At 43.6% G+C, this 25891-nt stretch overlaps 1 protein-coding gene across 1 annotated transcript in view; it reads right to left on the bottom strand.

Moving 5' to 3' along the window:
* Positions 1 to 589: 589 nt before the first annotated feature.
* Positions 590 to 25891, bottom strand: part of LOC147122608 (insulin-like growth factor-binding protein-like 1) — a 69312-nt gene continuing 44010 nt past the window's right edge. The window contains exons 3-5 of the mRNA XM_086007607.1: positions 21196 to 21312; positions 18835 to 18952; positions 590 to 1393 (exon numbers count right to left, since the gene is read on the bottom strand). Coding sequence (XP_085863733.1) covers positions 1356 to 1393; positions 18835 to 18952; positions 21196 to 21312 — 273 coding nt within the window. The 3' untranslated portion in view covers positions 590 to 1355. The remainder of the gene's footprint in view (positions 1394 to 18834; positions 18953 to 21195; positions 21313 to 25891) is intronic.

Below are 25891 nucleotides of genomic sequence, written 5' to 3'. Positions count from 1 at the left end.
TTCCTAAGGAGGCTGAAGGGATGTAACCTGTCACCCCTGATCATCTCTAACTTTTACCGCTGTACAATAGAGAGCATCCTGACAAACTGTATCACAGTATGGTATGGCAGCTGTAGCTCCTATGACCGGAAAGCCCTGCAGCAGGTAGTCAAAACTGCCCAACGCATTACCGGCACCCGGCTACCGACCATAGAGCACATATACCAGAAACGCTGTTTACGGAGGTCACTGACCATCATCAAAGGCCCTACCCACCCCAGCCACAATCTGTTCACCCCCCTGCCATCTGGGAGACGCTAGAGATGCATTCGCACCCGAACGACCAGATTTAGGAACAGCTTCTTTCCCAGGGCTGTCATCCTACTGAACTCCACAAATAAACTCTAAAGCCTGCACATCTGCCAATGCACTTTATTATGTTTATGTTAATGTATTACAAGCCAAATGAATGTTGAATGTTTAAATGTCTTAATCTAAATGTACACTCTCGGGAGCCGCAAGCCTACATTTCGTTGTACTGCACTTGTGCACTAACAATGACAATAAAGTTGATTATTATTATTATTATTATTATTAATAAAGGGAAATGTTTCTGAAGAGGAACAAAGATTTTTATTAAAACACTTCATAAAGAATACAGAACAAAGATGGCTGAATTGGTATGCATACAGCAGTTATATTTCACCTAACTTCAGCAGTTCTTGTTGAATACCTCCATGCTGGATTGGTTACAGCAGGTTACTGGCAGTAACAGAGCTATGCAGTACCCATCTATTCACAAGTAGTGGTTTCCGTTAAAATTATGGAGGAGAACTCAATCGTTGCATAAGTTCCACCATGTTAGTTCAGTAAAATTCCTTAAAAATATAAAAGTACAGTTTTTAAAGAAATCTATACAAAGCCTATCGGGCAGCACTGAAGACGACAAGTCTATTGTATGGTTTAAGGGTTGAACATTGTACCAGGAGCTTTGCTGGAAGATTAAAATTTAGTTAATGTAGCATGAAATAATTTACTATAGTTAATTATCCTTGTTATGGTGCGACCATATTACACCCTGTCTCCACGTTGCATACAACTGCTGTGAGATTTAAACGCTCACATCCTCACTCCCTCCCCTACACAAATCTAAGACATTTTGATTCTCAAACCCTGGAGACTCTGCACATGACAATCATTTTATACCATGCCTAGCAATGTTACCATAAAAATTTTACAAAAGTAGAAGAAATTGGTACAAAATACATCATTTGCAATTCAGTCAGTAATGTTGCACCTTTACCTAACCCTAAAAAGCAGTATAAGGATTTATCGGTGTGCAGTCGATGGTGACAGCATTTGGAGTCAGTCAGGGTTTAGTTTTCCTCCTTTTGAAGGCCATCTTTCTTCTTACCTGAAAAAAATGACAACCAACCAATTAAACAGCATTCCAAAGAAATGAGCAGCTCAAAAGGAAATTCCTGGACAATGCTAAAGATATAACTTAGTGTTTATTCCTTGATCTCGGGTACGCTGAGTGTTAACTTGTTTTGATCCAATGCAGCACTTCACTCCGGATGTAAGAATACTTCCTTAATATTGTTTGTTTGAGTAATGTAGGACACCTTGATGCGTGCTAAATATAGCTTCATATTGCAAAAACACAAGATATAAGCAATGTTCCCCCCAATTCTTTTTTTGTACTGAGCGGGTTACAAACTCTATTGCGTGACCTTTATTGTCTGTGGGCAAATTTTACAACAACAACAGCTTTTATAACATCAACAACAGCAACCACTTAAAAGCCATATAGCCACCCCACCGTCTCAAATCATCAGACAATCAGACCAGCTCTTAAAAATCATGACCGCAGTTGCTTTTTTTTGGTTTATCAACATCATTAGTGGCTATATTTAATCTCTAACAGGTCACAGCTCTTACAAAAACTATATTACACGTGACTCGTGTTAGAATTTGCTCTGTAAGGTGTCCCATCAAAGTTAATCCTAACATCTCGGGGTCAGTGTCCGATTAGGATATGCTAATATTGGTGATTAGTCGGAACAATGGTGGAGGACAAAACAGAGGTGTTAATGGCAGATTGGCCAGAACAGTAGAGGCACCAAAATTAACACATTAGCAACTATTAGCAAGGTCACATTAATTATCTAAGATTGTCCAGGTCATCTCCAGTTCCTTTGTAACAGGAAACATCAAGTTAAATTGATTAGCCATTAAACCAAAGATGGTCATTATGTCAAGGTCTGGAGGTTTGGATTAAAGGAACCTCACTTCAATATAAACCCGTACGAGACTCATGCCTCACGCCTTTAGTACCCTCAATTATCTCTTAGGTTATACAATCGCTTTTTCATTGAAGTCCACCCAAAACCATTTTCCATAGGAGCAAAAGCACTCGTAGAACTGCAGCCTAATTTAAGATTAAAAAGTGCTTCCCTCCTCGTCCTGCCTTGGTATTGTTCAGCTTTAATCAGACACTTATTCCCATCAACATTTCCAGTTCAGGACCGTCTTCTTGGGTTACGCATCCACAGCTCACCTTTGTCTGCAGCACACTGCATAAATCGAAACATTAAAAAAAAGTTTTGCCTGAAGAAGTTCACCAAGACACTCAGTGCTGGACTTTGCCAGCGCTCAGAGGGCGGGTTTGGAGGCGGGTCAAAGGTTAAAATGGTTTTGATCGACGGCGGGTTGCAATCCCGCCATCAACCCACCTCCAAACAATTTTCCCAAGTGTCGGGTCCCCGCTTTGCAAATGGACCCGACACCTAGCGGTGAGAAGAGGATTAAAGGCAATTACCTGCCTATTAACAGGTAGTTGCTAGTAGTTGACCGGCTATTTTTGAATTTTGCCGCTTCTGGCTCGGGTTTCCTGACATCCGGACACCACGCCAGGTAAGTGTGGTGTTATAAGTCTGCTGTAATGTTTATGGATTGATGACAGCTGCAGAAGTGGTGTAAAGGATCCAATGTTGCACCGGTGAGTCTCAGAGGAAAGAAAATGTTGGGAACTGCATTTTTAATACATTTACATTTTTCTTTAGGTTACAAGTTTTCAAATCCATGTCCAGTGCCACCTCATTGGGAGAACCAGTGACAGATCACTTCTGTCACCTCACCTGCAGCTGCCATCTATTCCAGCCTCTGGAGGGAGTCATTGGAGAGCCTGGGTGCAAGAGGTCACCTTTGTGCAATGATTGTCAGTGTTTGCAGCACCTCAATGCTGTCAAACACTGAGAAATCAACTGTCAAAAAAAATTGTGTGTGGTCCCTTTAAGGAAACTGGCAGATGACAAATCTTCTTAATTGGCTGGCAAGCCCGCAGGGCAGGCTTAACAAGGTCAATCAAGGCAAAATCTCGTCTGTGGGCCGGATGCAGCTGGGGCGCGACTGGAAGCTGGAAACCACCTGACCTGCTCCCAACCCGCCTCCATTGATAAAATCGCGGCCTCACTGTCTAGCGATTGGGATAATTTATTTTTTTAAAAGTTAAACTAAAAATAAATATATTCCAAATATAAGATAATAAAAATATAACTGTATTCACTTTCCTGCCCGCCGTGCACATTGAGGTCCTCAACTTTCTCCGATCGGCTCCCGTGGTGTGTTGCTCCAAGTGTCTGTGCGGAGCATGTGCGGTGAGGGGTGAGCTCAGGCCTCAGCAACAAGTCGCAGAGTGCGCTTCTTGGGCCTGGCAGACATACGGTGAAGGGCCCCGGCACCATTAAATCGATGGTGCAGCGCCATTCCCCTCCCCATCCTACCCACTGCTTCCCGGTTTCTTCTGCCCTTTCCACCGAGTCTGACTCTTATGAGAATGCACTGCAGCCCTGGGGAGCATGGTCACCCTCAGCGGGGGGAATCAGCACGGTGGATAGAGCGGTTGCTGAGGCGCAGAGAATTGTGGGTCCTGTGGCTGGCATTAGTCAATGGCCGTCCGTGAAAACGCTTGCCGAGTTCCATGGCTCTTACCAAACGCTGTTCCAAGTCGGGTTGGCTCTGTGAGGTTCCCGCACCATTCTCTGCTTTCAGTGCTTTGTGCATTGAGTGCTGCTGGAGTTTTGGTAAGTGGGAGAAAAATCATTTAAGTGTATTTTGTGAATTTTAGCGTGTTAAGAAGTCAATTATTTGAAGTAAGTTTAATTTTTTAAGGGTATATTAAACTATTGGGCAGTTTAAACCGGAAGTAGAATCCGGGTATAAAAGGGGAGGGGCTAGTGCTGTGCACAGAGGGCTTTGTGTGCTGCTGGAGTTTTGGTAAGTGGGAGAAAAATCATTTAAGTGTATTTTGTGAATTTTAGTGAGTTAAGAAGTCAATTATTTGAAGTAAGTTTAATTTTTTAAGGGTATATTAAACTATTGGGCAGTTTAAACCGGAAGTAGAATCTGGGTATAAAAGGGGAGGGGCTAGTGCTGTGCACGGAGTGCTTTGTGCATTGAGTGCTGCTGGAGTTTTGGTAAGTGGGAGAAAAATCATTTAAGTGTATTTTGTGAATTTTAGTGAGTTAAGAAGTCAATTATTTGGAGTAAGTTTAATTTTTTAAGGGTATATTAAACTATTGGGCAGTTTAAACCGAAAGTAGAATCCGGGTATAAAAGGGGAGGGGCTAGTGCTGTGCATGGAGTGCTTTGTGCATTGAGTGCTGCTGGAGTTTTGGTAAGTGGGAGAAAAATCATTTAAGTGTATTTTGTGAATTTTAGTGTGTTAAGAAGTCAATTATTTGAAGTAAGTTTAATTTTTTAAGGGTATATTAAACTATTGGGCAGTTTAAACCGGAAGTAGAATCCGGGTATAAAAGGGGAGGGGCTAGTGCTGTGCACGGAGTGCTTTGTGCATTGAGTGCTGCTGGAGTTTTGGTAAGTGGGAGAAAAATCATTTAAGTGTATTTTGTGAATTTTAGTGTGTTAAGAAGTCAATTATTTGAAGTAAGTTTAATTTTTTAAGAGTATATTAAACTATTGGGCAGTTTAAACCGGAAGTAGAATCCAGGTATAAAAGGGGAGGGGCTAGTGCTGTGCACGGAGTGCTTTGTGCATTGAGTGCTGCTGGAGTTTTGGTAAGTGGGAGAGTTCGGGCAAGTGGGAGGTGAGGGTGTGTTTTTTGCTCTGTTTTCCCCCCCACTCCCAGGCTTAGACAGCACTGCGGAAGCGGAGCAGTGAGACGAGTCAACCAAACAGGCCCCACAGACAGTATTCAAGGAGGAGGTTGGTGATCAGCTGGTTGGTTGGTTTTCTTCCTTCTCTTCTTTTTTATACCTTTAAGTTGGTAAGTCCTATTGAATAGTGGTGTGATATTATCATCTATATCCGGGCAGGGTCTTCATAACTAATAATAAGAAATTTAATTAATTATATAGAATGGAGCAGGTGATGTGTTACTGTTGCGAGATGTGGGAGCCGGTGGACCCCATTGAGGCTCACGGTGATTACATCTGCGACAAGTGTTTGCTGCCGGAGGAACTCAAGTTCCATGTTATGGAGTTTGAGACCGAGCTTCAGACACTGCGACACATCAGGGAGGGGGAGAAGTTCCTGGACTCTGTTTCAGGAGATGGTCACACCTATGAAGTTAATTGCTGCAGATGTAGTCCGTGGTCAGGGACAGGACGGTGTGACTACGAGTGAGGAAGGTACAGGGATCCAGGATGTAGTGTTGAAGGAGATGCAGCCCTTGCTCTTGTCCAGCAGGATCGAGCTTCTTACTCCCTGTGAGGGCGGGAGCGGGGACTGCAGGGAGGATGAGCAACCTGGCCACAGCACCGTGGTACAGGGGGCCATTCAAGTGGAGGGAGTAAAAAGAAATGTTGTCGTGGTAGGGGATAGTATTATTAGGGGGACATATAGGGTTCTCTGCAGTCAAGAGCGGGAGTCCCGAAGGCTGTGTTGCCTGCCCGGTGCCAGGGTTAAGGACATCTCTTCTGGGCTGGAAAGAAACTTGGAGTGGGAGGGGGAGGATCCAGTTGTCGTGGTCCATGTTGGTACAAACGACGTAGATAGGACAAGGAAGATGGTTCTGTTAAAGGAGTATGAGCAGCTAGGGATCAAATTAAAAAACAAAACCTCAAGGGTAATAATCTCTGGGTTATTACCTGAGCCACGAGCGAATTTGGCTAGGATAAATAAAATTAGAGTTAAATGCGTGGCTCAAAGACTGGTGTGGGAGAAATGGGTTTTGCTTCTTGGGACACTGGCACCAGTACTGGGACAGGAGGGAGCTGTTCCGTTGGGACGGACTCCACTTGGCCAGTGCTGGGACTAGAGTCCTGGCGAATCATATAACTAGGGCTGTAGAGAGGGCGTTAAGCTAATTAGTGGGGGGGAGGTTTCTAGAGAGCAAATAATAGAAATGACAACAGAGAAGGTCATAGACTTAGGTAGCAGTGGGGGAATTAAAAAACAGAACGTGTCGGGAAGGGACAGAAGGTATGGAGTAAAAAGTAAAGTACTAAAAAGGGAAAAAACAGGAACTAAGTGTTACAAAACATATTTGAAAGTTCTTTATCTGAATGCACGTAGCATTCGTAACAAAATGAATGAGTTAACGGCACAAATAACGACATATGGGTATGATCTTGTGGCCATTACAGAAACATGGCTGCAGGGTGACCATGACTGGTAATTAAACATACCAGGTTATTTAACAATCAGGAAGGACAGGCAGGAAGGGAGAGGAGGTGGGGTGGCTATGTTAATAAAGGAAGGAATCACTATAATACAGAGAAATGATATTGGGTCAAAGGAGCAGGATAGTGAAACAGTTTGGGTGGAGATAAGGAACAATAAGGGGAAAAAACACTAGTGGGTGTAGTCTATAGGCCTCCGAACAGTTGCAACTCTGTTGGACGGAGTACTAATCAGGAAATAGTTGAGGCTTGTAACAAGGGAACAGCTATAATTATGGGGGATTTTAATTATCATATTAACTGGACAAATCAAATTGGGCAGAGCAGCCTTGAGGATGAGTTCATTGAGTGTATTAGGGATGGGTTTCTTGAGCAGTATGTAACTGAACCGACCAGGGGGCAAGCAACCTTAGATTTGGTCCTGTGTAATGAGACAGGATTAATTAAAAATGTCCTAGTAAAGGATCCCCTTGGAATGAGTGACCATAACATGGTTGAATTCCATATTTAATTAGAGGGTGAGAAGGTTGGATCTCAAACAAGCATGCTGAGCTTGAATAAAGGAGACTATGAAGGTATGAGAGCGGAATTGATTAGAGTGGACTGGGAAAATAGATTAAAGGGTAAGACGGTACATGATCAGTGGTGTACATTTAAGGAGTTCTTTTACAACTTCCAAAAAAAATATATTCCACTGAGGAAAAAAGGGTGTAAAAGAAAAGATAGCCATCCGTGGCTAAGTAAAGTAATTAAGGATAGTATCCGACTAAAAACAAGGGCATATAAGGTAGCCAAATCTAGTGGGAGGATGGAAGATTGGGAAGTCTTTAAAAGACAGCAAAAAATAACTAAAAGATTGATTAAGAAAGGGAAGATAGATTATGAAAGTAAATTAGCAAAAAATATAAAAACAGACAGCAAAAGTTTCTATAGTTATATAAAAAGAAAAAGGGTGGCTAAAGTAAATGTTGGTCCCTTAGAGGATGAGACCGAGAAATTAATGGTGGGAAACATGGAGATGGCAAAAACACTGAACAATTATTTTGTATCAGTCTTTACAGTTGAGGACACTAAGAATATCCCAACACTGGACAAACAGGGGGCTCTAGGGGGTGAGGAACTAAATACGATTAAAATCACTAAGGAAGTGGTACTTGGTAAAATAATGGGACTCAAGGCGGATAAATCCCCTGGACCTGATGGCTTGCATCCTAGGGTCTTGAGGGAAGTGGCGGTAGGGATTGTGGATGCATTGGTAATAATTTTCCAAAACTCACTGGACTCAGCAAAGGTCCCGGCAGATTGGAAAACTACTAATGTAACGCCCTTATTTAAAAAGGGTAGTAGGCAGAAGGCTGGAAACTATAGACCTGTTAGCCTAACATCTGTGGTTGGTAAAATGTTAGAGTTCATTTTTAAGGAGACAGTAACGGGACATTTGGATAAACATAATTTAATAGGACAAACTCAGCATGGTTTCATGAAGGGGAAGTCATGTTTGACAAATTTGCTTGAGTTTTTTGAGGATGTAACATACAGGGTGGATAAAGGGGAACCAGTGGACGTAGTGTATTTAGACTTCCAAAAGGCATTTGACAAGGTGCCACACAAAAGATTATTGTTCAAGATAAAAAATCACGGGATTGGGGGTAATATTCTGGCGTGGGTGGAGGATTGGCTCTCTAACAGAAAGCAGAGAGTTGGGATAAATGGTTCGTTCTCAGATTGGCAACCAGTAACTAGTGGTGTTCCGCAGGGGTCAGCGCTGGGTCCCCAACTCTTTACAATCTATATTAACGATTTGGAGGAGGGGACCGAGTGTAACATATCAAAGTTTGCAGATGATACTAAGATGGGACGGAAAGTAGTGAGTGAGGAGGACATAAAAAACCTGCAAAGGGACATAGACAGGCTAAGTAAGTGGGCAGAGATTTGGCAGATGGAATACAATACTGGAAAATGTGAGGTTATGCACTTTGGCAGGAAAAATCATAGAGCAAGTTATTATCTTAATGGCAAGAAACTGGAAAGTACTGTAGTACAAAGGGATCTGGGGGTCCTGGTGCACAAAACTCAAAAGGTTAGTATGCAGGTGCAGCAAGTGATCAAGAAGGCCAATGGAATGTTGGCTTTTATTGCTAGGGGGATGGAATATAAAAACAGGGAGGTATTGCTGCAGTTGTACAAGGTATTGGTGAGACCGCACCTGGAATACTGCATACAGTTTTGGTGTCCATACTTAAGAAAAGACATACTTGCTCTCGAGTCAGTACAAAGAAGGTTCACTCGGTTAATCCCGGGGATGAGGGGGTGGTCATATGAGGAGAGGTTGAGTAGATTGGGACTCTACTCATTGGAGTTCAGAAGAATGAGAGGCGATCTTATTGAAACATATAAGATTGTGAAGGGGCTTGATCGGGTGGATGCGGTGAGGATGTTCCCAATGAAGGGTGAAACTAGAACTAGGGGGCATAATCTTAGAATAAGGGGCTGCTCTTTCAAAACTGAGATGAGGAGAAAGTTCTTCACTCAGAGGGTGGTAGGTTTGTGGAATTTGCTGCCCCAGAAAGCTGTGGAAGCTACATCATTAAATACATTTAAAACAGAAATAGATAGTTTCCGAGAAGTAAAGGGAATTAAGGGTTACGGGGAGCGGGCAAGAAATTGGACATGAGTCTAGGTTCGGAATGGTCATGGCCCTGTGGGTAGTGGAGTGGGCCCAGGGGCTGTGTAGCCTGGTTCTGCTCCTACTGTGTTCTAATTCTGTGTTAGATTTCAGGAGATGGTTTTATTCCTGTTCCTGGCTGGGGTGGAGATCGCCTTTACAGAAGGTAAGTACTGTAGAAAATATAGGGACAGAGTGATCTCCTGGAAGAATTTCGATCGCCTAGATGGGTCGGAGAGGAATTTCCCAGATATTTTTCTCCCAAATTGGCCATTGGGTCTTTATCTGGTTTTTCGCCTCTCCCGGGAGATCACATGGGTTTGGGTGGATGCAGAGTGATAGAAGATTTGAGGTTAGGATCAGATCAGCCATGATCTTATTGAATGGTGGAGCAGGCTCGAGGGCCCGATTGGCCTACTCCTGCTCCTATTTCTTATGTTCTCTCAGCGCTATGACTTTTTCCCGCTTGTTCATTAATGTGCCCCTCTCCCTCCCTGTGTCAGCTGTCCAGCTCACTGCGCGACCTGTAAATTTAAGTTAAATGGATAGATTGCATCCATTAATTGTGGCATAGTCTTCTTTTTAGACAGTTCCTCGGAACTGAGGATGACTTGCTTCCACACTAAAAATGAGTTCTCAGGTGACTGATTAGTCCAATGCGGGACCTACAGTCTCTGTCACAGGTGGGGCAGACGGTGGTTGAAGGGGTGGGTGGGTGGGGTGCTTGGGTTTACGTGCGCTCCTTCCGCTGTTTGCGCTTGGCATTCGCTTGCTCCCGGCGAAGAGACTCGAGGTGTATTCGGCGCCTTCCCGGATGCTCTCTCCGGGATAGTAACGTGGGATTGTTCACCTAACCAGCCCTACCTTAATTTAATCCTTCCCACTCTTCTGATAAAAAAAATCCTCTTTTAACAATCAGTGTGGAAATGCCTGTTTTTCTCCCTAATTATTGAGTTGCTAATAAAATTGCTTCCCCACAGATCACACATTTCAAAGTTGTGTGCTTCCCCCAATTTCATGGGCGACTGGATAATTACAGACCTAAATAAACATTCTTCCATTTTTCACTGAAGGAGGAAGTTCACCATTTCTAGGGGCGATGTCCAGTTTGAATATTATTAAAATCAACTTTAAAATACATCCCTTTTGTAATTTAATCTCTTCTGCCTTCCACCCTATCACAGGCCTTCCCTTTTGTTCTTTCCTCCCCTCCCCCCTTTCCCCGCCTCTGTACCTGCTTAAAACCTGTTGCACCTCTAACATCTTCCAGTTCTGATAAAAGGTCATCGACCTGAAACGTTAACTTTGTTTCATTCTCCACGGATGCTGCCTGACCGGCTGAGTATTTCCAGCATTTTCTGTTTTCACTTTAAATTACATATTTGGTTGGGGATGAAGTGGTGCAGAAGTTGGCACCTTGGGTTGAATCTAGTTCAGCCATCCTCCCTTTATAAAAAGAATTTGAGTTCCAGGAACCACAGGACTAAAATAAGTTCATAAAGGAATATATGAAAAAGTAGAGTTTCTGTGTTAAATCTGTTGGCAAAGATTGTCTCCTTCAGTGAAAAAGGATTTACTGCAGCAAGTGCCACTTCCATCTTTTTTTGTAGTGACTACTCATAAGAGCATTCCTCCAAAGCCTCATTGCTTATGGTTTGGGTTATGCTTAATAAATAAAGGGAAAAAAACAAAGAAAGAAAAAAAGGATAATTTCTATACCAATAATTTGTGAGGCAGGCAAATTAGTGGCAGAGAGCTACAGTTGATTTTAAGACTGCCTATGTAAGACATTGGCCCGGAACTTGCGATCTGTCAAGAATCTTCTTGTCAGATCGTAGCCATCCCCGGGAAAAGGACATTCGCGGGCGGAGAATTGCGCTATTTGCCCAACTACTGCCAAGCGAATGCCCGTGAAATTCTTACGCCGGGTAAAAACAGGCGTGAAGCCTGCTCGTACCAGCGTAAGAGTTTAAATGAACATAAAAATAATTTTTTCAAAATTATTTATACATAAAAAAACCTTTAAAATAAGTTCAGGTTATTTTTAGCCCCTTTAAAATGTTTACATTTATTTTTCAAAAAATGTAATTTTTGTTTTAAAGATTTAATTAAATTGTATTTTAATTAATTTTAAATATGTAATGTTTTTTATTTATTTATTTGGTATGTAAATGTGTTTTTATGTGATCCCCATTCATGCTTATGGGGTTTCCGTACGAAAATGGAATCTCCATAAGAATGGGGATCCCCTTATTTCATTGGTTGGGCCGGCCCACGTGATCCCAGGGGTGTTGCGAACTGCCTGCAGCCCTGGGATACGTGGGCCTTTACGCATGTCTACGCGCAGAGGCCCAGGAGCGTGAGTCTCCGTGGATCCCGAGGCAGAAGGTAGGCGTAGACTTTATTTGCGGATTGGAGGCATTTCCCCGCGGGCCCAAATTCAGGCCCAAAAATATGTAAGAGTGAAGAGGAGAGCGAGAGAGAAACATGAGTGGCAGAGGAAAGTGGGAGAAACAAAAGTAAAGGGGGAGAGGGAAAAACAGCAGGGGAGAGAAAAATAGAACTGGAGGAGGAGAATTCAAGATTTAGTAGTGAAGGAGAAAGAAGTGAAAGAGAAGAGAGAGAAAGAAGAAAAGCTGAAAAGAGAGAGAGGGAAGGAAGTGAAGAAAGAGAATTTTCCTGTGGGCATCACACATCATTTGCACATTAAGTAAATGATATCCTTTTTTATTTATGCAGGCCTCTGGATTTATGATAGGCGCATGATGCACTGGGGAAGCTACAACTGTAAACATTTACTTTCTTCTGTTGGTTTGGGTCAGTGCTAAAAGAGGAATGCACTTTACTGCTTGCCAATAAAGAGCTTCTGTGAAATCCCTTACACAATGCTGCAACACACAGCAAATGTTCCATAGGTATCTAAAATGTACCAGTCATGTACAAATTCAGTGCTGTTGTCTACTTTACCATGTTGCTGGTGGAATGCAACTGCACCTCTTCTGCTAATGGAGCTATGGACTGTAATTTTCTCTCTTGCTAAGTTTGAGCCTCTTATTGCTCCTCAATCTAGCTAGGAAAGCTGATCTTCTGCCAGTGCACGTAATGCAGGAGGTATCTCCTGATAGTCTGCCTCTAGACCCATGCTGCTCTCAAGCATCCTATCTTTCAACTCCTCTAACTCCTGAAGGAGCCACAATCAAGAGGCACTGCCACCTCCAAAGTGATCCCACCACCAAACACATCTTCCCTTCCCCTCCCCTTTCAGCATTCCGTAGGGACCGCTCCCTCCGAGACACCCTAGTCCACTCCTCTATCACCCCCAGCACCCCTTCCCCTTCACCTGGCACCTTCCCGTGCAAGCGCAGGAGATGCAACACCTGCCCTTATACCTCCCCCCTTCCCACTGTCCAGGGCCCCAAACACCCCTTCCAGGTGAAACAGCGATTTACTTGTACTTCTTGCAATTTAATATACTGTATTCGCTGCTCACGATGTGGTCTCCTCTACATTAGGGAGACCAAACGCAGATTGGGTGACTGCTTTGCGGAACACCTCCGCTCAGTCCGTAAGGATGACCCCAAGCTTCCAGTCGCCTGTCATTTTAATTCACCGTCCCATTCCCACTCAGACCTCACCGTACTCGGGCTCTTACATTGTTCCACGGAAGCTCAGCGTAAGCTCGAGGAACAGCACCTCATCTTCCGATTAGGCACTTTACAGCCTTCCGGACTCAATATCGAGTTCAGCAATTTCAGATCATGACCTTGGCCCCCTTTACATTTTTACTTACATATTTTTTATCCACACCTTTGTTTTGGCCCTCCCCCCTTTTTTTTCTCTCCCACATAGCAGCTGTCTCCCATTCTGCCAGCGCATTTCACACCTAATCTAGAGCCGTCTTTTGTCTCCACTAGTCCTATCACCATCTCGTCACCATATGAGGAGAGATTGGGTCGATTGGGCTTGTACTCGCTGGAGTTTAGAAGAATGAGAGGGGATCTCATTGAAACTTATAAAATTCTGACAGGACTGGACAGACTAGGTGCAGGAAGGATGTTCCCGATGGTCGGGGAGTCCAGAACCAGAGGTCACAGTCTAAGGACAAGGGGTAGGCCATTTAGGACTGAGATGAGGAGGAATTTCTTCACCCAGAGAGTGGTGAACCTGTGGAATTCTCTACCACAGAAGGCAGTAGAGGCCAATACATTAAATATATTCAAGAAGGAGTTGGATATATTTCTTAAGGCTAAAGGGATCAAGGCGTATGGGGAGAAAGCAGGGACCGGGTACTGAATTTGGATGATCAGCCATGATCGCATTGAATGGCGGAGCAGGCTCGAGGGGCCGAATGGCCTACTCCTGCTCCTATCTTCTATGTCTCGTTTTGAATACCTCTTAATGTCTCTTCACTTCCCTTTTGTTCTCTCCCAGCCCCCAAACTGGCTTTTTAATCTATTTCATTTCCTGTGCTTTTTCAGTCTTGACAAAGGGTTTCGACCCGAAACATTGACTCTATTTCTTTCTCCACGGATGTTGCCTGGCCTACTGAGTTTTTCCAGCATTTTCTGTTGTTATTCCAGAGGCATTGATGCTATCCATGGTGTGGCACGCGGCAGAGCGACTACAAGAGGCCCCAGAGGCTCAGGTAGGCCTCAGTGCGGCATCGGCAGCGGGTGGAGGCGGAGCAGCGCGGCAGAGCGACTACAAGAGGCCCCAGAGGCCCAGGTAGGCCTCAGTGCGACATCGGCAGCGGGTGGAGGCGGAGCAGCGCGGCAGAGCGACTACAAGAGGCCCCAGAGGCTCAGGTAGGCCTCACCAATCTCCAATCTCAGGCAAGGAGAGAGGTAAAAAGTATTCAAGGTGTGACGTCACCACAAAACAGGTAGGTGATTGGTTGGAGTATTTCTCTCGTTTTAAAACTTTAAGTCTGTGGTTTATAGTTTTTAAGGTTGCTGTGGTGTACCAAAGCCTTTCTGGTGCAGAGTGACTGTTGGTAAACCATTTAACTGGTGTAACTAGAGGGATTGATTTAATTTAAATCCAATTAATCAAAGGGGATACTAGCATCTAGTATCTAGCATCACAGAGGGTGTCCATAACTAACAATAAAAAATTTAATTAATTACATAGAATGGAGCAAGTGATGTGTTACTGTTGCGAGATGTGGGATCCGGTGAACCCCATTGAGGCTCACGGTGATTACGTCTGTGACAAGTGTCTGCTGCTACAGGAACTCCAGCTCCGTGTTGATGAGCTGGAGTCTGAGCTTCAGACACTGCGACACATCAGGGAGGAGGAGAAGTACCTGGACTCTGTGTATCAGGAGGTGGCCACACCTATGAAGTTAAGTAATTCAGATGTAGCCCATGGTCAGGGACAGGAGGGTGTGACTACGAGTGAGGCAGGTACGGGGATCCAGGAGGTAGAGCTGGAGGAGCCGCAGCCCTTGCTCTTGACCAACAGGTTCGAGGTTCTTACTCCCTGTGGGGACAGGAGCAGGGACTGCAGGGAGGATGAGCAACCTGGCCACAGCACCGTGGAACGGGGGGCCATTCAAGAGGGGGGAGTAAATAGAAATGTTGTAGTGGTAGGGGATAGTATTATTCGGGGGATAGATAGAGTTCTCTGCAGCCGAGAGCGAGAGTCCCGAAGGCTGTGTTGCCTACCCGGTGCCAGGGTTAAGGACATCTCCTCTGGGCTGGAAAGAAACTTGCAGTGGGAGGGGGTGGATCCAGTTGTCGTGGTCCATGTTGGTACAAACGACGTAGATAGGACTAGGAAGCCAGTTCTGTTAAAGGAGTATGAGCAGCTAGGGGTCAAATTAAAAAACAGAACCTCAAGGGTAATAATCTCTGGATTATTACCTGAGCCACGAGTGAATTTGGCTAGGACAAATAAAATTAGAGAGTTAAATGCGTGGCTCAAAGACTGGTGTGGGAGAAATGGGTTTTGCTTCCTGGGACACTGGCACCAGTACTGGGGCAGGAGGGAGCTGTTCCGTTGGGATGGGCTTCACTTGGCCAGTGCTGGGACTAGAGTCCTGGTGGATCATATAACGAGGGCTGTAGAGAGGGCTTTAAACTAACTAGTGGGGGGGAGGTTCCTAGAAAGCAAATAATAAAAATGACAACAGAGAAGGTCATAGACTTAGGTAGCAGTGGGGAAATTAAAAACCAGAGCGTGCCAGGAAGGGGCAGAAGGTATGGAGTAAAAGGTAAAGTAATAAAAAGGGCAAAAGCAGGAACTAAGTGTCACAAAACATATTTGAAAGTTGTCTATCTGAATGCACGTAGCATTCGTAACAAAATAGACGAGTTAATGGCACAAATAACTACATATGGGTATGATCTTGTGGCCATTACAGAAACATGGCTGCAGGGTGACAATGCCTGGGAATTAAACATACCAGGTTATTTAACGATGAGGAAGGACAGGCAGGACGGAAGGGGAGGTGGGGTGGCTATGTTAATAAAGGAAGGAATCACTGTAATACAGAGAAATGATATTGGGTCAAAAGATCAGGATAATGAAACAGTTTGGGTGGAGATAAGGAACAATAAGGGGAAAAAAACACTAGTGGGCGTAGTCTATAGGCCTCCGAACAGTTGCAACTCTGTTGGATGGAGTATCAATCAGGAAATAGTTGAGGCTTGTAATAAGGGAACATCTATAATTATGGGGGATTTTAACTATCATATTAATTGGACAAATCAAATTGGGCAGGGCTGCCTTGAGGATGAGTTCATTGAGTGTATTAGGGATGGGTTTCTTGAGCAGTATGTAACTGAACCGACCAGGGGGCAAGCAACCTTAGATCTGGTCCTGTGTAATGAGACAGGATTAATTAAAAATGTCCTAGTAAAGGATCCCCTTGGAATGAGTGACCATAACATGGTTGAATTCCATATTCAATTAGAGGGTGAGAAGGTTGGATCTCAAACAAGCGTGCTAAGCTTGAATAAAGGAGACTATGAAGGTATGAGAGCGGAATTGAGTAGAGTGGATTGGGAAAATAGATTAAAGGGTAAGACAATACATGATCAGTGGTGTACATTTAAGGAGTTATTTTACAACTTCCAAAAAAAATATATTCCACTGAGAAGAAAAGGGTGTAAAAGAAAAGACAGCCATCCGTGGCTAAGTAAAGAAATTAAGGATAGTATTCGACTGAAAACAAGGGCATATAAGGTAGCCAAATCTAGTGGGAGGATAGAGGATTGGGAAAACTTTAAAAGACAGCAAAAAATAACAAAAAGATTGATTAAGAAAGGGAAGATAAATTATGAAAGTAAATTAGCAAAAAATATAAAAACAGATAGTAAGGGTTTTTATAGTTATATAAAAAGAAAAAGGGTGGCTAAAGTAAATGTTGGTCCCTTAGAGGATGAGACCGGGAAATTAATGGTGGGAAATATGGAGATGGCAAAAACACTGAATGAATATTTTGTATCAGTCTTTACAGTAGAAGACACTAAGAATATCCCAACACTGGACAAACAGGGGGCTAAAGGGGGGGAGGAGCTAAACACGATCAAAATCACTAAGGAAGTGGTACTCGGTAAAATAATGGGACTCAAGGCGGATAAATCACCTGGACCTGATGGCTTCCATTCTAGGGTCTTGAGGGAAGTGGCGGTAGGGATTGTGGATGAATTGGTAATAATTTTCCAAAACTCCCTGGACTCAGAAAAGGTCCCGGCAGACTGGAAAACTGCTAATGTAACGCCCTTATTTAAAAAGGGCAGTAGACAGAAGGCTGGAAACTATAGACCGGTTAGCCTAACATCTGTGGTAGGTAAAATATTGGAGTCCATTATTAAGGAGACAGTAACAGGACATTTGGATAATCATAATTTAATAGGACAAAGTCAGCATGGTTTTATGAAGGGGAAGTCATGTTTGACAAATTTGCTGGAGTTCTTTGAGGAAGTAACATATAGGGTGGATAAAGGGGAACCAGTGGACGTAGTGTATTTAGACTTCCAAAAGGCATTTGACAAGGTGCCACACAAAAGATTATTGCTTAAGATAAAAAATCACGGGATTGGGGGTAATATTCTGGCATGGATAGAGGATTGGCTATCTAACAGAAGGCAGAGAGTTGGGATAAATGGTTCATTCTCGGACTGGCAATCAGTAACTAGTGGTGTTCCACAGGGGTCAGTGCTGGGTCCCCAACTCTTTACAATCTATATTAACGATTTGGAGGAGGGGACCGAGTGTAACATATCAAAGTTTGCAGATGATACTAAGATGGGAGGGAAAGTAGTGAGTGAGGAGGACATAAAAAATCTGCAAGGGGACATAGACAGGCTAAGTAAGTGGGCAGAGATTTGGCAGATGGAATACAATACTGGAAAGTGTGAGGTTATGCACTTTGGCAGGAAAAATCGTAGAGCAAGTTATTATCTTAATGGCAAGAAACTGGAAAGTACTGAAGTACAAAGGGATCTGGGGGTCCTGGTGCACGAAACTCAAAAGGTTAGTATGCAGGTGCAGCAAGTGATTAAGAAGGCCAATGGAATGTTGGCTTTCATTGCTAGGGGGATAGAATGTAAAAATAGGGAGGTATTGCTTCAGTTGTACAAGGTATTGGTGAGACCGCACCTGGAATACTGCATACAGTTTTGGTGTCCATACTTAAGAAAAGACATACTTGCTCTCGAGTCAGTACAAAGAAGGTTCACTCGGTTAATCCCGGGGATGAGGGGGTGGTCATATGAGGAGAGGTTGAGTAGATTGGGACTCTACTCATTGGAGTTCAGAAGAATGAGAGGCGATCTTATTGAAACATATAAGATTGTGAAGGGGTTGGATCGGGTGGATGCGGGGAGGATGTTCCCGATGATGGGTGAAACTAGAACTAGGGGGCATAGTCTTAGAATAAGGGGCTGCTCTTTCAAAACTGAGATGAGGAGGAACTACTTCACTGAGAGGATGGTAGGTCCATGGAATATGCTGCCCCAAAAAGCTGTAGAAGCTACATCATTACATAAATTTAAAACAGAAATGGAGTTTCCTAGAAGTAAAGGGAATAAAGGGTTATGGGGAGCAGGCAGGAATTTGGACATGAGTCTAGGTTCGGATCGGTCATGGCCCTGTGGGTAGCGGAGCGGGCCCAGGGGTCGTGTAGCCTGATCCTGCTCCTATTTCGTGTGTCTAATTCTGTTAGATTCAGGAGATGGTTCTGTGATAGTAGATTGGCAGTTAGGATCAGATCAGCCATGATCTTATTGAATGGCGGTGCAGGCTTGAGGGGCCGATTGGCCTACTCCTGCTCCTATTTCTTATGTTCTTATACCGGGCAGTATGTAGTTGAGAATCTAACCAAGCATACTTAAATGTCATCTTCAACAACATCTGTTGACTAGAGATAACTCTAAACATTTCAGTTGGTACTGTGGTGTAATCCTGAAGTAAACTCAGTGGAACAGTGCCCCATTACTTCCCTCCAGACCCTGGCAGATTTTCTAGGGTCAGACGAATGAAATACCAAATCCCAGCAGGTTACTGCTCATTTATTATGTTCCTGGGTGTTAATCGTACCTTTAGTCCTAGGGGCTTTCTCCGTGACCTTGATTGTACCTTCTGTCTGAACCTCTCCAAGGATATTGCTGGCATGACACTGATAGACACCTTCATCTTCCTTCGTCAGTGGATTAATCTGAGTTACAGGAAAAATTTTGAACAAAAAGTTTGAGTTACATATATATTTATGTGTAGAAACAAGAATTACTGGAGATAGAACACAAATCACTGAAATTGTACGCGAGTCACTGAAAGTTAACATGCAGGTACAGCAAGCAATTCGGAAAGCAAATAGTATGTTGGCCTTTATTACAAGAGGATTTGAGTACAAGAGTAAAGACGTCTTCATGCAATTATATAGGGCCCTGGTGAGACCCTGGAGTATTGTGTACAGTTTTGGTCTCCTTACCTAAGGAAGGATATATTAGCCATAGAGGGAGTGCAATGAAGATTCACCAGACTAGTTCCTGGGATGGGGGGATTGTCCTATGAGGAGAGATTGAGTAAACTAGGCCTGTATTCTCTAGAGTTTAGAAGAATGAGAGGTGATCTCATTGAAACATACAAAATTCTTACAGGGCTTGACAGGGTAGATGCAGGGAGGATGTTTCCCCTGGGTGGGGAGTCTAGGACCAGGGGTCACAGTCTCAGAATAAGGGGTCAGCCATTTAGGACTGAGATGAGGAGAAATTTCTTCACTCAAAGGGTGGTGAATTTTTGGAATTCTCTACCCCAAAGGGCTGTGAATGCTCAGCCGTTGAGTATATTCAAGACAGAGGTCGATATATTTTTGAATATTAAGGGAATCAAGGGATATGGGGATAGTGCAGGAAAGTGGAGATGAGGTAGAAGATCAGCCATGATCTTATTGAATGATGGAGGAGGCTCGAAGGGCCGAATGGCCTACTCCTGCTCCTATTTCTTATGTTGTCATTATGTTATTAGAACTGTAAAGATGCATGGACTTCCGCAAGGACAAAGGCCAATCCAATCAACCTGAACACTGTCCTCCATTGTATATAGCCGACACATAATAATAAAGGTGTGACAACCACAGTATTATTGGCAATGACCAGTGGGAACCTTTGATATTATTTTCCATCACAAGATTGTTACTGATAAGAAAAAAAATCTAAATTCATCCATCTAGAGAGATCTTAAAGTCCCTTTATTGTAGCATTCAACTGTTTTCTAAATGATCAGTTTCCTTAGTGAGTGCAGTGCCTCCCTCCTTTTCTGATATAATGTTAAAGGGAGTTATGTGTAGGAGAAGCTCTTGGCCAGTCTTAGAGAGCTTGTCTTGTGAAAAATGTTCCACCCCCCCGCACTATAATCAGTGAAAGCTGGCAGATTACATCATGGGGAGGGTTCAGAGTGGGGCTTTCATAGACACGTACCATCAGGAGGAGGAAATGCAGGATTTGGAAAATATTAAACTTGTGATCTTTTAAATCCATAACAAGTAGTGTGTGATCATAGGTCATTTGTACAGCCTCGAGCGTTACTTTCATGCCATGATCCCTTTAGACTGTGGGGCCTGAACAGTGAACATAGTCATCTATGACTTTGTGATTCTGCGAATGTTCTTGTTTTCATTCTAAAACTTGTTCGAAGGGCAAAAACTCCGCCTGTTTCAGAGAAAACAGCAAACTTATACAGCATGCATTGTATGTGAGTGATTACATGAGAACGCGGAAAACTGCAGTGTGCGTGTTGAGTGGGAACCTTCCAGAGAGCTCGGAGCTACTTGTCATTGCTTGCAACATCAGTCTTGCACAAAGCTCCCAGGTGTAGGATATTGTCGTTTATTAAGCAGGCGATCAGGGAGGGGAGGGGCCCCAACCAATGTCTCCAGGCAAGTGGGAAAACTGATGTTTTCAAGAATGTGTCAAATAAATTTAAGGCAAGTTACTTTTTCTTATATAAAAAATGGGGTATACTTTAAATAAAAGTGTTCCCTTAGATTTCCTTACACGTTTAATCGAGAACTCTAACATCATTGCACCGTAACATTCTGAAGAAATGCAAAATAGTCTGCACAGAATACCTGGGGTGAACCTCTAGCTGCCACTTCTCATACTTGCTGGACTCCCTCTCACAGATAAAGGTTAATACAGCATTCCTCAGCTCCAAGCAGGGAGCACTGCTCATAGGGAGCTCTGACCCATGCTCCCATTGAATGTTTCTTCCCGCTGGGGGTCTGAGTGCTAGCCAGTATTGATGGAAGGATGTATCTCGCTGGGAATTCTGTTGTGCATTGATGCTCTAGTATAACTGTGCCAAGTTCTACCAGGGCCAGTTTGACCTTGTTATGGTTGTCTCTGTCTGTACCTAGTGCTGTGCCACGTAATGTCTGTGTGCGTAAAACTTATTTCTTACCAAAACCCATCCTGTGCTTTCATGTTTGGATGGTCCACCGCGAACCTGAATCGCAACATTCACCCGGTCTCCAGGCAACTCTTCCAAAAGCTTTACTCCCTTGGGGGACTCAGTGACCTGCTCACAGCAAATAAGTAAACAATAATTCAATGATAAACAAGACTAGTAATGAAATAATAAATGCTAACACAGTGCAGAACAACACAATGGGAATCTGCAACAATGGATGAACAGAAAGATGTTCATGATCCTGTGGCGGTACCACTGGTTGTCCCTTACATTGAGACACATAATTCCCTTTAACTTACCTTACTGTATGTTTAACTTACCTTTTGGGGCCGTTGCCCTTTTAACTTACCTGTTGGGGCCATTGCCCCTTTAAGACGCGCCCTAGCGCGCTGACATCACGTCACGTACAACGTGATGTGCGTGCGCCGGCACGGCCCAGCCTAGCGTCTTTGGCCTCAACGGCCAGCCGACGGGAGCGACGCGATCTTCCGCTCCCGCAGCAAGCACCAGCACAGCCTGGCCTCACGACCTCGGCCTCAACGGCCAGCGACGCAACGACGCGCATCACGTGACGCCCTAAGCGTGGGAAACGCGAGCAACGTGATGATGTCACAACACAAACGCGATGACGTCATCACGCTCCCCACAGGACTGCGAACTCAGTCCTCGTGGAGTCCCCGCTGGGACAAGACCTACACCACGGTGCTCCTACAGTCGGCCATCTTACCTGCTATCTTACCTGCTGTAATTAGCCTGTTCCTGTAAATAAACAACTTATTTATAGTTCGTCGAAGTTAAACTCTCTTATTTAGTGGCGATCTACACGAACCGCTACAATCCCACTTTTTTTTGCCAATAATTCACACCAGACAATGCTACTGAGTAACAACAGAAAAAGCTGGAAAAACTCAGCAGGCCAGGCAGCAACCGTGGAGAGAGAAACAGAGAAACAGATGTTTCAGGTCGAAGACCTTTCATCAGAACTGCTACTGAGTACCCGGCTTTGAGATCTTATAAATTTACAATTTAAAAAATAATGTAATAAGAATTTATGGATAATAATAGTTACATATTTTAGGTCTGCCTTAGATATTCTCTCGGGTACAGCGGTGCTGGTCTCCTCCGTCAGCAGGTTGAGTGTCTTATGTTCAGGACTCAGGAGTCTGTCCATACTGCCCAATATCTAATCATATGATAATGCAACCCCTCATGATCCAACCTGGATATCGGGTCTTTAAATTATGCCCTCAAGTGTGCTTCTCAGATTTTTTCAAAGATGGTCTGAGAACTATAAAGAAAGAAAGACTTGCATTTATATAGCGCCTTTCACGACCACCGGACGTCTCAAAGCGCTTTACAGACAATGAAGTGGAGTCACTGTTGTAATGTAGGAAACGCAGCAGCCAATTTGCGCACAGCAAGCTCCCACAAACAACAAATGTGATAATGACCAGATAATCTGTTTTTGTTATGTTGGTTGAGGGATAAACATTGGCCAAGATACCGGGGATAACTCCCCTGCTCTTCTTCGAAATAGTGCCATGGGATCTTTTACGTCCACCTGGGAGAGTAGACGGGGCCTCGGTTTAACGTCTCATCTGAAAGACGGCACCTCCGACAGTGCAGCACTTCCTCAGCATTGCACTGGAGTGTCAGCCTAGCTTTATGTGCTCAAGTCCCTGGAGTGGGACTTGAACCCACAACCTTCTGACTCAGAGGTGAGTGTGCGACCAACTGACACTTATTAGTGAGATGAGGTCAAATATGAATCAATTAAGCTGCTTAATAACAGCTAAAAGAATAACAGTTAAAAGAAATCCCACTTCATTCAATCTCACTTCCGTCCTTCAAAAAATTGGGAAAAAAAACACACACTCTTGTCACTTCCATGGGCTAACTTGTTCTTCCCATTACCTTTCTTTCTAAAATTCTAACTGCAAAAAATGATCTCCTGCATTTTATCTTCTAGTTCTGGGGCCCCAGCCTGGCAGTTGCAGTCTCTTGTTTAAAAAAAATGACTGAGTCCCTTTATTCTTTACGATAGCAAAATACTGCGGATGCTGGAAATCCGAAACAACAACAGAAAACACTGGAAAAACTCAACAGGCCAGGCAACATCCGTGGAGAGAGAAATAGAGTTAACGTTTCAGGTCGAAACCCTTCTTCAGGACTGAGAAAAAAAGCAGGAAGTGAAACCCATTAAAAGGCCAGTTTGGGGGCTGGGAAATGGGGGAGGGGATGAAAGAACAAAAGGGAAGTGAAGCGACATTAAGAGGTATTCAAGACGAGACGAGATAGTAATAGGACAAGTAAAGAGACAAAAGATGGCTCTAGATGGCCCTTTATTCTTTAGTCTGGTTTCAGGCCAGTGGTCGGGGTGTTACTGTGACTTCATTCCCATTTGGTGACTCATGAACAAAAATCATCTACCTCTTTTCTTTTGTGATGCAGGTTCAAAGAAAACATCTCTTGCTGTTCTCAAAATGAATAGAGGCCATCCTGGCCAATGAGCTCAGGAGGAGATAATAGACCTTCATTGTCTCCGTTTGAAATAGACTGTGAGCTGTGACATTCCACAAACTGGCTTGTTCAGTTTTAGTACACACCTTTCAATGCCTGCTGCCTGTGGCTTTTAAAAAAAACTTTGATTTCAAACACAGCACTTAAACATAACTCGATTCCAAATCCTTTCGATGAAAAAAAAAAGACAAAAAGTCCCCAAATGTAACAAATATCAAAGAAATGATTCTGTCAGTGCTTTTATATTAGTGGAATGATTGAATTAGGTGAAACTGCCCAATGGGTAATGACCAACTGACTGAGCTCTCAAATTGTCATTCTGTGAGAAGTTGGGCCAGAATTAGTTGTGTGGTAGCAGGCAAAATATTGTGCCCCTATTTACCAAACTAAATTAAGCTATTATTATGCTATATTCCATGCTTTTTAAAGACTGTATGTGGACAATTATCAAATGAAGCACTGCAAACGACCGATTTCAGTGACATTGTTGTACACACCTAGGTGAAATGCAACAAGGTGTCATCTGCCAATTGCCCCATTTCTTTTTGCATGTCTTAGCTATGATATACAAAAATGGTTTACGATGATATCTAGCTTAAATCGTGAGTCAAAAGCCCCCATCAAAGGTAGTGTTTCCCTGATCTCCTACGCTATTATTTAAATAGTCTAGAGAGGCTGGGGTTGTTCTCTTTAGAGCAGAGAAGGATGAGAGGAGATTTGAAAGAGGTATTCAAAATCATGAGGGGTCTAGACAGAGTAGATAGAGAGAAACTGTTCCCATTGTCGGAAGGGTCGAGAACCAGAGGACACAGATTTAAGGGGATTGGCAAAAGAACCAAAGGCGACGTAAGAAAAAGCTTTTTTACATAGCGAGTGGTTAAGATCTGGAATGTACTGCCTGAAAGGGTGGTGGAGGCAGACTCAATCTTATCTTTCAAAAGGGAGTTGGATAATAACCTGAAGGAAAAAGAATTTGCAGGGCTATGGGGAAAGGGCGGGGGAGTGGGACTAGCTGAGAGTCGGTACAGGCTCGACGGGCCTAATGGCCTTCTTCCGTGTTGTAACCATTCTATGATTCTATGAGGAAAAACCTTTATACGCAGCGAGTGGTTAGGATCTGGAATGCACTGCCTGAAAGGGTGGTGGAGGCAGATTCAGTCGTGGCTTTCAAAAGGGAATTGGAGAAGTACCTGAAGGAAAAAAAAGTTGCAGGGCTACAGGGAAAGGGCGGGGGATGGGACAAGCTGAAGTGCTCTTGCAGAGAGCTGGCATGGGTTCGACAGGCCGAATGGCCTCCTGTGCTGTAACCATTCTATGATACTAAGATGCCCAGATGGTCTGGTACCATTTTAGATGTCTTGGTTTTCTCTTCAGACTGTAACTAATGGACCTTTGGACCAACTGGCCCTCAAAACTCTTGCTTTTTATGATGTAGAATTATGTTTCCCTAAAATGAAACTCAAGTTACTCTTGAGACCAGGAATCTTGGTATGTGCTTCATTTACTACAATCCTTTCCCCATAGAGTGCTTTGACACAGTTTTAAGGAGAAGTCTATCTTATAAAATGACTAATTTGCATGTGAGAATTCAGGTGATATCACCTGAGAGATGAATGCCTGCCAGAGGAGCTGTACATCCAATAGCCAACAATCCACATCCACAGGACTGGCTACCATGGGAGAAAAAGTCAAGCAATGAAAAACTGTGTACAATGCACATCAGGAAGGGCAAGAGATAAAACTGGCCTCATCCCTTACAGAATGGAGGCTAACAGCAACAAAAGAGGTGCAATCCCCTATGACTGATTGGCTGGCAGGTCTCAGGGTCTTAGCTGTGCCAGTGGCATGGTAGGGTAGTGGTTATGTTACTGGACTAGTAATCCAGAGGCCTGGACTAGTAATCCGGAGAATGTGAGTTTATAATCCCACCATGGCAGTTTGTGAATTTGAATGCAGTTTAAAAATCTCCGAAAAAAAAGCTGGTATCAGTAAAAGTGACAATGAAGCTGTCGGATGATCGTAAAAATTCAACTGGTTCACTAATGTCCTATAGCGAAGGAAACCTGCTTACCCAGTCCGGTATGTGACTCCAGTTCCACACCAATGTGGTTGACTTTTAACTGCCCTCTGAAATGGCCTAGCAAACCACTCAAAGAACTAGACAGAC

Source organism: Somniosus microcephalus, chromosome 2 (assembly GCF_052327205.1).
Source record: "Somniosus microcephalus isolate GS21.2 chromosome 2, FLI_Smic_1.0, whole genome shotgun sequence".
Lineage (NCBI taxonomy): Eukaryota > Metazoa > Chordata > Chondrichthyes > Squaliformes > Somniosidae > Somniosus > Somniosus microcephalus.
The sequence above is the reverse complement of the archived record's forward strand: the minus strand, read 5'-3'. Positions and strand labels throughout refer to the sequence as shown.